The sequence below is a fragment of the Convolutriloba macropyga genome, chromosome 11, assembly GCF_964194025.1.
Source record: "Convolutriloba macropyga chromosome 11, txConMacr16.3, whole genome shotgun sequence".
Taxonomy (NCBI): domain Eukaryota; kingdom Metazoa; phylum Xenacoelomorpha; order Acoela; family Convolutidae; genus Convolutriloba; species Convolutriloba macropyga.
Window position 1 is genome coordinate 24,219,412 of NC_134478.1, and position 13,353 is coordinate 24,232,764.

Consider the following 13,353-nt stretch of genomic DNA (forward strand, 5'->3'; position numbering starts at 1 on the left):
TTTCAAAATTACTATTTTCTTTCATGTAAAATTTTCAATTTTTTTTATTAAAAAATGTTGTTTTACTAAAACAATTTTTTTTTCAAAAATGCCGTTTTTTACATAAGGGGTTTAACCAAAAATGTATATTATGTTGTTTTTTTATTTTTCTATTTTTCCATTTTCAATTTTTGAAGTTTTTTCATTTACAATGAAAAAAACTTCAAAAGCTGAAAAATGGAAAAATAGAAAAATAAAAAAACAACATAATATACATTTTTGGTTAAACCCCTTATGTAAAAAACGGCATTTTTGAAAAAAAAAATTGTTTTAGTAAAACAACATTTTTTAATAAAAAAAATTGAAAATTTTACATGAAAGAAAATAGTAATTTTGAAACGTGCATTTCTGGCATTAGTTAAGCAGAGTAGTAATAGTTAAGCAGAGCTGGGGGGTGTAAAAACTCCAAAACTGAAAAATGTAAAAGTAGAAAAATGAAAAAACAAGAAATTTTAAATTTTTGATTAAAAACCTTATGTAAAAAACGACATTTTTGAAAAAAAATATTTTAGTAAAGCAACATTTTTTAATAAAAAACAATTAAATTAAAAATTTTACAAGAAAAAAAACTTCCAAAACTGAAAAATGTAAAAATAGAAAAATGAAAAACAACAAAATTTACGTTTTTGGTTAAAAACCTGATGTAAAAAACGACATTTTTGATAAAAAATTATTTTAGTAAAACAACATTTTTTCAATAAAAAAACAATTAAATTGAAAATTTTACAAGAAAAAAACTTCCAAAACTGAAAAATGTAAAAATAGAAAAATGAAAAACAACAAAATTTACATTTTTGGTTAAAAACCTTATGTAAAAAACGACATTTTTGAAAAAAAATTGTTTTAGTAAAACAACATTTTTTTAAATTAAAGAAACAAATAAATTGAAAATTTTACAAGAAAAAAACTTCCAAAACTGAAAAATGTAAAAATAGAAGAATGAAAAACAACAGAATTTACATTTTTGGTTAAAAACCTTATGTAAAAAACGACATTTTTGAAAAAAAATTATTTTAGTAAAACAACATTTTTAATTAAGAAAAACAATTAAATTGAACATTTTACATGAAGAAAATCAAAAACTGAGAATTGTAAAAATAGAAAAATAAAAAATAACAAAATTTACATTTTTGGTTAAAAACCTTATGTAAAAAACGTCATTTTTGAAAAAAATTATTTTAGTAAAACAACATTTTTTAAATAAAAAAAACAATTGAATTGAAAATTTAACTTGAAGAAAACTTCAAAAACTGAAAATTGTAAAAATAGATAAAAAACATCTAAAATTACATTTTTTTGTTAAAAACCTTATAAAAATTACATTTTTTAAAAAGATTTTTCTTTAGTAATACATTTTTTTTTCAAAACAATAAAAAAAACTAATGGAAATGGTTTTCCACTTAAAAAACTTGTAAATTTTATACTTAATGATATGTATGTATCGATATCTAAAATTTCTTAACCGAAAATTCTTCTTTACAAAAACCAGGTGTTCTCTTATCAAAGGTTCCATGATTATGGTATAGTATTCGTGGTAAACAACTGTTGCTAGAGTCTGCTGCGAAGTTATTACTGCAATCGCTTTGCATCATCCAGTACCACACTTGATGTATTTCTGGTCAACTGAATTCGTCAAATTTTTCCTCACTACGTGCCAAGTAAAGACTCATTATCCATTTAATCAACTCATATTTGTTTGTATCGCAGAAAGAGGATAAGAAATGGTTTTTAAGTTGCAACATTGTAATTCTGGCGTACAAGAGGATAAAGAACCCAACAATTATTGGTGCTTTATGTGCAATACGTGTCTTGCTCATTTCTACCTCAAAAATCTGGTCTTTCAGCTCATTCAGGGACTTGAAAACCTGTTGTTAATAAATCTATCTACACGAAAACCTTACAGATATTTTGTGGTCGTATGTCCGAAAGTCGACTACGGTCCATTATCTGATAACCATATCATTTGCATCCCAACTATTTCCAATCAACTTCACAGTCTCTGCAACGACTACTAACCCCCATTTTTGAGAAAAAAGCAGACATTACAAAACAAGCTTTTTTCGATAAATATTTAAATTCAAAATTGAACTTATGATAAAAATTGTTTTCGAAAATGCATTTTAAAACTCAATTAAATATTAGTATCAAAGTATTAATTCAAAAGCATACATGAGCTTCAGCTTTTCTAAGTGTAAAACAGAACATTTCAAATTATTCAGTCAATCAGTCGTCACTAAAAATACTAGTATCAGATATGAAATCATACAGGAAATACAAACAAAAATAATCTGCAAAAGGAATAACTTCTCAGATTGCTAGTGTAGTTACCATATAACTCAGTATGTCGTCTCAATTTGCCCGATGGAGGACACATTTTTTCTTTCTTGTGATCAACTTCTGGTTTTCTACTTCCCTCTCTCAGGGTTATTGACATCAGGAGCCCTTCTCTTGACTGTATTTTGTGTACAATACGCCGGTTGCTCACATTTGAGGGAAGTTTTTTCAGATATTACTTCAATTGCATCATGAGAAAAAATATGATCTTGGTTATCTGCACATTCATCGAGTACTTTAATGAGGATGGTTTCGGCAGAATTGAGTGAAGTATTTTCAACAGTGGATGCTCCTTGTACTTCCTTCGTTGTATCTTGTCCAGTTTCGGTAGAAATATACAAGAAGGGGACTGCCTTGTCGCAATTTTTGCTGCTAAACTTGAGCTCAATTGCGTTCTCTTCCTCTATACTTGCAGTGATACTCTCTGTCAACGACCCATTTTCCCAGTCGTCACAATCCCGATGAGGTTGATGCTCCTGCAAATTGTCATACTCGTCAGACACACACCAGAGAAATTTAAGTTCTCTCTCCTCCTCAAAAAATCACAGTTGATTTTCATACATTGGTCTATAGGACAACTCATAATCACAGAATTGCTCACGGACTGATCTGCTCAGTTCCATGTTGTCTGACACTTGCAAATTTGTGTTTTCGATGCGGTTTTTGTAGAAGTCTACAGTTGTCTGTTTGTATGGAACAGAGACTTCAGGCAAATTCTCGATAGCAATAATGAAGACCAGGAGCTGCCTCGGAATTGAGAATGGAGGATCAGCTACCCAGCCGTAGCAAGTTTTTCTCTCCTTTATAATTGCAACATCATCATTGAAATCGGGGAAGAAGATGTGGGCTTTGAGATTTTCGTTCAATTTCACAGATTTGATGTTCATTATTTCAGCCTTTTTTTGGTTGAAGACGGTTGAAATACTAAAAAAAACTAAAGCTAAGGATAAATTACCCGTATTGGTGAATGTTTCTCACTGAAGAATTAATATGCTATTTACGAATGAGTACGATGATAAAAATGGCCATTTGTTTGTTTTTTCTTGCTTGTTTTCATATTTCATAACAGAAATGACTTACGTGGAATGGGAAATAGGAAGAGGTCCTGGAGATGACGAATATTCACCTAAGGGTTTATAAATGATAACTTGGTTTTGCAACAGAAGGAGCAAGAAATTGTCTCAAGATAAGAATGAAAGCTAGCTTTTGTTGAGCTGTTGAACAGAAGGAAAAAAGAAGCACAATGAATTGGACTTTTGTTTATACAGTATGACAAAAAAACTGAATTCATTATGACGCAATAGTGACGTAATTATTACGATACTATGAGTAAGACTTATATCACGTGAGCTCTGCATGCTTTGATAAAGTATGAAAAATCATATTGCCGTTAGTGTGGATTATATTTTGTTCACATTAGTTCAATGAGCCCATACAATGCCTGGATATCCGCAATTGTGGCAATCATACGAAGTAGTTGAACTAAACTTTTTCTCAAAGAGGTCAGTGACCCACCTACATGGATGAGATCACCTAATTGTTCGTAATTTTGAAGATAGTAGGACGTAATTGTTGAACTACTATGATTAAACTGATGCATTTTATGACTAATTTTAGACGACAGTAAATAATTCGTGACAAGTTTGTGCTCATAAAACCTATATCAATCAGCGGAGAAGATTCATCATCACAAAAGACGATGTCTAAAGTTGATGTTTGTCAGGTCACTAAATAATTGGATTGTCGGGAAGAAATTTGATAAATACAGATAATGGCAAGATTGTCTAATTTATGATATGTTTGGGATAAATATTTGATGATTTTTTGTTATTTCGTTTTCTATTTGGGTATTTTTTAAAAATTCTAACAAATTGGGTGGAGTTTGGTTGTTCTTTGACAAGATATCTCCACTTTGTGGTAAAAATCGGTATTTTTCGGGAAGATTTGAGTGTGCGTTTGGCAATTACTGCGCAGTTTTTGCTAGACCTGGGTTTTTTTGGCAGGAACTACGAATTTTTGTTAACATAAGAATTGTGTAATTTTTGCTTAAAATGGAGTATTTCTGGACTAGAAACGAGTATTTTCGGGCTAGAATTGGTTCTTTTGCTACGAATTTGGTATTTTTTTCAACATTTAGCTATTTTTGGCAATAATTGGATGTTTCGTGTCAAGAATTGAGTGTTTGTTGCCAATAAATGTGTATTTTTGAGGATAGGTGTGTCTTTCTTCCCTTAAGAATTGGAATGTGTGATTGAGGGATTATCTTGCTAATCCATTTCGTGTGAACAGTTTGGACATCATGCGGTGAGGTACGTCTTTGTAAATTGACATTTGTAAAATGTAATATGAGAAAACGTGAATGACCTAACTAATTTGCTGTTAAGTCTCTATCTTGCTAATCCCCTTCGTGTAAACAGCTTAGGCATCCTGCTGTGAAGTACGTCTTGGGAAATTGACATTAGTAAAGTGTAATGTGGGAAGGGGTCAATGACCTACCTAATTTGTTATTGAGGGATTATCTTGCTGGTCCAATCCGTGTGAACAGCGTGGGTATCAAGCTGTGAGGTACGTCTTTGCAAATTGACATTATCAAAGGGGAGCTGAATAAAGTAAGGGGAAAGAAACAAATGATTGACATATCGTAAAAAGCCTCGAAATATGGAGCCACTGAAACTTAAGTATAAACAAGAACAATACTTAAAATTATACATTAAAAAATTTAAAAAACTGACAATGAAAAAAGCGTCTTTTTAAACTTAGTTTTTTTTGTTTCTCAATTTAAGAAGACGTATCTTTTATTATTTTGAAACGTGCATTTCTGGCATTTTTATCTAATCATGTAATCTGTACTCAGCAAATGATCTTCAAATGCGACTTTTCTCTGATTTAAAAAGTAGTAAAACAAAAACATTTAATTACAAAACGATCACAAATACAATTAGAAATCACAAATACAATACATTATCAAAAAAATCAAGAGTCCAAATTCCGTATGCATAAGCTTTCTTCTCTGCACAGTGAAAGGTTTTTTGGTGTCGATACGGATAGTTGCTACAATCCCAGTCAGTATCCAAGTTGTTGAGAAGTTTGGAAACTTTTGGACAACCAAGATCATCTAGATTCTCCACATCTTTACACAAGTATTTTAAGAGGAGATTACACTTCTCCAACCCCTTTGCAAAGTATTCAGTTGTAGGTGAACAATGTTGGTGAATGATTGATGACAACTCAGTATATTCCAGTTTTCCACTGTTCCAATTAATCCCATGTAAATTTTTAGTGTTCCACTTTGCTTGAAAAGTAGGTTTGTAGTCTTTGGGTGGAAGGAAACTGTATCCTAATACAATTCCGTCCTTGAAAACACCCGACTCCTTAACAATTTGCCCCTCCAAGCACTCAATATCAAACACAACGAGAGACATTCTTTTTTCTAGGTTAGATTATTAAAAAATGATTAGCAGTCTAGAATTTTGAATTAGATTTACTGTAAATAGAATTGCTAATTTTGGTAGTCACTTTTGGTGAATTGAGCAAAATATGGAATCTGGAATCAACAAATAAGAAACTCTGGATGAATAAGGGTAACTGAATAAAATAAGGGGAAAGAAACAAATGATTGAAACATCTAAAAAAAACCTCGAAATGTGGAGCCAATGAAACTTAAGTATAAACAAGAACAATAGGGAACGAAAAACTTCGTAGCCAATGAGATCTTATAAAACATTTTTTTAAGACAATGAAAGTTGTGTACAAAATGATTTATGCTAATCCCTTTCCTGTGAACAGCTTGGGTGTCATGCTGTGAGGTACGTCTTTGGAAATTGACATTAATAAAGTGTAATATGGTTGGGGGTCAATAACCATACTGATTTGTTGTTAAGGCACTATCTTGCTAATCCTTTTCATGTGAACAGCTTGGGTGTCATGCTCTGAGGTACATTTTTGAAAATCACCTAAGCCGTACGTAAATGTAAATGAGTCATCCTATCTAATTTAAAATTAAAACATTACCTTGCTAATCCCCTTTGTGTGAACAGCTTGGGTATCATGTGGGAGGTACATCTTTGGAAATTTACATTCTTAAAATGTAATTTGGTAGGGGGTCGATGACCTTATTAATTTGTTATGAAGTCACTATCTTGCTAATCCCCTTCGTGTGAACAGCGTGGGTATCATGCTGTGAGGTACACTTTTGAAAATTTACATTATTAAAGTTGAATATGGTAGGGGGCAATGACCTTACTGATTTGTTGTTAAAGCACTATCTTGCTAATCCCCCTCGTGTGAACAGCTTGGGGATCATGCTGTGAGGTACACTTTTGAAAATTTACATTATAAAAGTTTAATATGTTAGGGGGTCAGTGACCTTACTGATTCGATGTTAAGGCACTATTTTGCTAATCCCTTTCGTTTGAACAGCTTGAGTATCATGCTGTGAGGTACATCTTTGGAAATCACGTAAACCGTACGTAGTGTAAATGAGTCACCCTATCTAATTTAATATTAAAACATTACCTGACTAATCCCCTTTGAGATAACAGCTTGGGAGTCCTGCTGTGAGGTACGTCTTTGAAAATTTACTTTATTAAAGTGCAATTTGGGAATGAGTAAATGACCTAATTTAATATTAAGGGATTAACTTGCTAATCCCCCTCGTGTGAACAGCTTGGGTATCATGCTGTGAGGTACTTCCTTGGAATTTGAGCGAAAATGGGCTATACCTAATCTTAATACATAGGTACTTCCTTTTACCCCCCCCCCCACTCTTGCTTAACTATTACTACTTGGGTATTTTGTCCTGACACCCAATTTTTTCGCGGATTGTTTGTATCGAAAGTGCGTGGAAGCTAATTCTACTTCTCAATTTAAGGGATAGGGTCTGTTGGGAACACTAATGCCTTCATCCTTTGTATGAGTGTCGACAGTACACTACATCATGTTGAGATCGTCTTCAAATTGCAATACTTATGTGACACCTAAGGGCATAAAACTAGTTTCAACGATAGCGCAGATGAAATTTTCTCACCGCGCCTAATCCTCCAGGCCCTCCCAAGCTCAAGGTACCCATAAGCAAAACCAAACCTCGCCTGTCGAGAGCAATTCTTCCTACGATAGTCGGTTAGTCGTTTTTGACATTGGTTGAGTTCAACATTTAATTTTTCAGCAGACAAAGATAGTGCAAAGGGGGTGGTTGTTGATGAGCGTGCATATCAGCAAGTGAAGCCACGTATAATTACGGAGGCAGTCAGGAGCTCAGTGGCCGTCATCTCATCTGCTGTCGAAATACCAAAAGGTAAACTCGTGGTAAATTCGTGGTTATTCTCAACTATTCGTCTAAAGATCTTTCATTGAAAACAGTTGAGGCTAAAGGATGAATTACGTTGTTGCGGAACTGCTTGTTATATTAACCAAATGATATCAAGCAGAACTTTGTCCAACTTTGTCGTAGATTTTAAAGATCTAAGGGAATGGCTTTTTGTAGAAGGAAAATGCTTGCTGCTGTACATCTTAAGAATTGAAAACTTGACAATGATATAAAATGAAGGAAACGTCCAATTTTAAGTTTCGAAAAATGTAGTTCAAAGTTTTAACATAATATTTGTATCGTCACATGCATAGATTTAATCCATTTCAATTAGTGCATTAATTTGTTGTTTAGCAACCGTGTTGGACTACACACGACCTGCGTACTGGACTGAAGATAGCAAACTGACCAATTGCTTTTGCTGTGAGCGACTGTTTGATCCTGTAAAGCTACGATTCCACCACTGTCGTTGCTGTGGCAACGGAGTCTGTGATCCATGCTCACCACACAGAGTGCCTGTTCCGATTAGAGGCTGGGATTACCCTGTCAGGGTGTGTAATCAGTGCTTCAAAACAGGTGTATTCTCGTGAGGAAAATGTGATGGAGCGGAGCGGATCAGGATCGTTGATTGTTTAATTCCCAATATGCATTGCTGTTGGATGGTTTTGCTATCTGCGATTAAGTGGAACAAGATAAATGCAAACATTCTATCAATATCATGACGAACTCGAGCAGTTAAATAATGGATATGATGTCAATAAGGAAATAAGATCAATTAAATTTACATTTGTGCTTCTATTGTGGCTTCTATGAAATTACCAATAATCACTGCTAATGCATCAAGTCACAGTAATTACCATAAAGAAACGGCCAAGTTGGACTACTTTGTTCTGAAGTTGTTTGTTACGATTAGGAGCTCATTTCTTTTTACTTAAAATCGGGAGAAATTAATTGGACAATTAAATGGTGGAGCATCATGGGTATGTTCTACTAACTATATAAGTAGTGACGTTTGCTCTGGAGTTCTAGATGTTTTCTCAATGCTGCTTTATCAAAAAAAATAGGTTTAATTTTAGTGGTTTAAACTTGTCAAATCTACGTGATATCAAATATAGTTTTTATTGTACAATGTAAGTCCAATTCTACCCTCGATATAAGTTTTTATCATAATGCATTGACAGTATGAATTAATTTTATAACCTGTCATCAAGGCCATTAGATTATACTACCAATAAGGGGGTGTGAAGATGATTATCATGTTCACCAGGGTAGAGAAAACAGTCCCAAAATTGCTTCGGGGCGTAAGTCTGTTCCTAATTGTCATTTCTACAATGAACATTTTGGACTCGTAAATACCATTTGATTATTTGTCTGCACAATAGGCAGATTTTTGGCGCTGGCCGAAATTGATTCTCTCCAATGTTACATTCAAAAAGTGAGTTAATTGGACTTTGATTTGCGATTTGGTTAAAATCAGTCAACTTCGGCCTTTAGTAGATTAGTTTTGCTGATTATTTGCATAATGCAAGTGAGTCATACCAATTGCTCATTTACGTGCGGGATCATATTTAAATATTTTGCTAAATTTAAATTGTTTTTCACGTAGATTACAGTGTTTAGTCAGTCTATCCTTTTGCTTACATTCCCTATTGTAGTTTAGTATATATACTACGTCATTTAAATAAATCAACTTCTTTGTTCACTCATTTGTGCTGGTGGTCATTCAGAAATTTGAGTTGGTCAGAACTTTCATTCTAATTGAGTTGGTTTCAATAAATTGACGATATTATCAAAATGTTCAGTTTTAAACGCTGGTTTTGCACTTTTACAACGAGCGGTCAAACGTATACTACATACATGCACCAAAGACAACAATGAAAGATGGTAAAAATGCTTATTCGTAGTTTGTTCACTTTCTTTTCAGATCAAATTTGTCTAACCTTGTGTACACGCAATTGCTACTTGTGCACCAAAAACTTGATAAAATTTTGCAAGTGTTTGAACTTTTTGAAACTGTAGCAGATTTTGAACATTTGTTATTTACTCACTGACTGATTTTTTCATACCAAATGCCGACCATTATTGGGTTCGAAGGCAGTGCTAACAAGATTGGAATCGGAATTATTCGTGATGGCGAAGTTCTCTCGAATCCCAGACATACGTATATTACTCCGCCGGGTGAGGGATTTATTCCGCGTGAAACAGCCAGACATCACCAGAAGTGGATAATGCCCATTTTAGAGGAGGCTTTGCAGAAGGCAAAGATTACTTTTAAAGAGATTGATGCAATTGCGTACACAAAAGGACCAGGTTTGTAGTGTATGAAATGTTAATTGCTCTCAATATTTTGTCAGACAGATTTTCTGACTTTTCATTTCAAATTTTAATTTTAACCCTTGAATTCTTAATTTTTGCGCGCGCTAAATCGTTCTTTTCTAGAATTAGAGACTGCGGAATTCAAATGAGCGTTCAAATTGGCAGCAATTTACCCCAAACATTAATCCGATACGTGAACATCATTACTCAACTTCTGAAATTCCAGTTGACATCGTTTTTCTCCTAATTGTTTGATATCATTTCTTTCGACGTCGTTAGATGTGTTTTTGACTCCTTTTATATAAATGTCTGGTATTTTTCTCCGCAGTCTTGTAATTTACAGTCTTGTATTTTTCAGCGCAAATGTTCCTGAGCTTTTACCTGTCAACGCAAAATGTATTTTTATGGCTGCGAAGCTGTAAGATGAGCGGAGCTTTATTGCGGTGCTCTTGGTTTTTTACAATTCAAAGAATTTGAATTGCATTGGGGCGCTGTCTTTTTACGACTCGAAGAGGAGTATTGGAGAAGTCCTTTTTACGACTCGAAGAGGAGTATTGGAGAAGTCCTTTTTTAATCAATTTTATTGGAGTGATTTTTGAAGCGGGAAATGAAACGCGTGAAAAAATTTGGAGTGATTTTGATGCTGAACAAAAGTGAAGAGCAGAGCGAAAAGAGTGGTTTTTGTTCATAACGCTGAAATTGATGTGTGAAAAAATTTTCTCTAAGCGAGCGAATTTTTTTGTTCACGTGCGGCTTTTCAAAGCAGTTTTTTGCAACTGACGATGGTTATGAGGTTTGATTATAATATTGTATTAGTTTTAGGCTTGTTCTGATAGGAATTGAAGGTTTCAAGTAGTTAATTTGAGGTTAATGCTAATTTGGAGGTTTTTCATGTATTTTGCTAATTTTCGGGCTAATTTTTGCGTTTTTTGACGATTGTTTTGTTTTACTGGCTTAAATGGGTATCGAAAAGACTCCTTCTACTTAAGTAAAGTTTATATAACGATTGGTTACAGTTTTGTGCATATGAATCATTTTTTTATTGAGAAAAATGACGAAAATTGGAACTATTTTTCTTAACTTTTTGCAGTTTTTTTTGGTTATTAGACAAGTTTCTTAGCCTATTATGACTTACGTATTGTTTTGCGAGCATCTGTATACCCGATTGGATGAAAGGAATTTTTCTTTGGATTTATATGCTTTTGTAAAATCAAAAAATTTATTAACTTTTTTCAGTTTTTTTAGTGCAAGTTGTTAAGATTTTTTTCATAATTTGGCCTCAAGTATTTAAAAAAAATTCACATAAGTGGTGTTACTAAGAGCTAATTGTTTTGATGAAATAAGTTTTGATGAAATAGTTCTTTCGGGATCTCGAGTTATAACAAAGTTTTATCAGATTTTTAATAATCATATTTTAACACATTTGATTTTATTGTTTACTTTTTTTTGTTTTATGGTTGTGTTTCATAAACCTAAAATATTGGAGGCACCTTTTGTCTGATGAGTGGTTGGATGGCGATTAAATGGATTTCCACTTCGAGTCGTTTCCGGAATTTTCCGGTTATCTTCAATTAATTTTATTGGAGTGATTTTTGAAGCGGGAATTGAAACGCGTGGAAAAATTTTGGAGGTGAAAAAAAGTGAAGAGTGGAGCGAAAAGAGAGTGGTTTTTGTTCATACCGCTGTTTTTGAGAGCGCAAAAAATTGATGTGTGAAAAATATTTTCTCTAAGCGAGCGAATTTTTTTTGTTTACGTGCGGCTTTTAGAAGCAGTTTTTTGCAACTTTTGATGGTTCTGGTAGGATTTGAAGGTTTCAAACAGTAAATTTGAGTTTAATGCTAATTTGCAGATTTTGATCATTTTTGCTGATTTTTAGACGAAATTTAATGATTTTTTGCCTGTTTTTTTTGTGTTAATGCTTTAAATGGGATTTGGATAGAAGCATGTTACTTTAGAAATATTCAGATAACAATTGGCTAAAGTTTTCTTGGTATAACTCATTTTTTTTCTGAGAAAAATTGTCAGAAAAATTGAGAAATTTAATCCATTTTTCTTATTTTTTTTTAAGTTATTCTTTTTTTTAATCTTGGACCAATTTCTTAGCCTTCTATGACTTGCCCATTGTTTTGCGAGTTTTTCATTGCTCTAATTGCTAAGGAACTTTTTTCGGCTTTATGTTCCCTTGTACTATCAAAAAAAACTCCAGTTAAAAAAATTGAGTTAGTTTTTTCAATTTATTTTTGAATGCCGTCTCTATTTTTCCTTAATTTTTTTATGGCATTTGTTGAAGATCAGGGTTCACAATAGTTGTTCAGTTGTTTAGTCATAAGGATGGGCAATTTTCTCCTACGAGTCGTTTCCGGAATTCTTCCGGCTATGTTTTTTTAGATCTGTTCACACATTTTCATGATTTTTGAAGTCAAATTGGAGTAGTGATTTTGGTCACGCCGAAACAGGAAATAGATTGAAAAAGCGAGTAGTTTTGCGGCGTGAAATTTTTCGCTCTAAATTTAAACCAGAGTGAGAAAATGGCGTTTGAACAAAAATTCGCTTTCTCGCTAGTGGTTTTTTGTTCACATGCGGCAATTTCACTTTAATTTTTACTGTTTTTTCAGTTTTCTGGATCGGATTTTTTTTCTAAATGGTTTTCCCAATAAATGGTTTCTCGCTAGTGATTTTTTGTTCACATGCGGAAATTTCACTTTGGATTTACTCTTTTCGATTTTTTTGATCGGATTTTTTTCTGGATGGTTTTCCTAATCCATTTATAGTTCATTCTAGATCTATTTTTTTGTTTGAACCAAATTTCCATTTCTCGCTAGTGGCTTTTTTTTTCAAGTGCGGCTTTTTGACATTGAGTTTCTGTTTTTTTCAAAATTTTATCTGATTTTTTGAAATGGTTTTCCCAATTCACTCAGTGTGTTCTGGGTGTAGTTTTTCTTCAGTCAATGAAAATTCTTTGAATTGTACGTCAGGACTTGTCCCGTTATTTTTTGTATAGTCGTCTGACGCTCTTTTTCGTTTTACATTTCTCCACACAGCAAACCTGAAAAAGTCAAATTTTCTGAATGACTTCTTCCTCTCACTAACGGCGTTTGCGCGCGTGACGTCATTTCTCACAATCTTTAGCAAAAGTTTTTTTGCGTGTTTAGATTTTGATCACAAATGAGTTACCTCACTCAATAAAATGACTTTTACACTTTAAAACTTTGGTTTAATTTGAAATTGTTTAAGGTCAAAGGAACGCATACGTGCAGTAAAGGTCCCTAATAAGAGGCTTCTGCGGGATGAATTTCAACAAGCTTTTTTAATTTATCGATGAATGTTTTTTACCTAGCTTTGTGAGCGGCGTCGATTT

General features: G+C 33.1%; 3 protein-coding genes across 3 annotated transcripts in view; 2 read left to right on the forward strand and 1 right to left on the reverse strand.

Moving 5' to 3' along the window:
* The window catches only part of LOC142349646 (zinc finger FYVE domain-containing protein 1-like), a 482,388-nt gene extending 472,913 nt beyond the window's left edge, over window positions 1-9,475 (forward strand). The window contains exons 16-17 of the mRNA XM_075401359.1: window positions 7,538-7,666; window positions 8,033-9,475. Of these exons, the coding sequence (XP_075257474.1) occupies window positions 7,538-7,666; window positions 8,033-8,268 (365 nt within the window). The 3' untranslated portion in view covers window positions 8,269-9,475. The remainder of the gene's footprint in view (window positions 1-7,537; window positions 7,667-8,032) is intronic.
* The window catches only part of LOC142349649 (elongation factor Tu-like), a 317,975-nt gene that overhangs the window by 210,683 nt on the left and 93,939 nt on the right, over window positions 1-13,353 (reverse strand). The window lies entirely within an intron of this gene.
* Window positions 9,585-13,353, forward strand: part of LOC142349650 (putative tRNA N6-adenosine threonylcarbamoyltransferase) — a 55,315-nt gene continuing 51,546 nt past the window's right edge. The window contains exon 1 of the mRNA XM_075401368.1: window positions 9,585-9,988. Within this exon, the coding sequence (XP_075257483.1) occupies window positions 9,748-9,988 (241 nt within the window). The 5' untranslated portion in view covers window positions 9,585-9,747. The remainder of the gene's footprint in view (window positions 9,989-13,353) is intronic.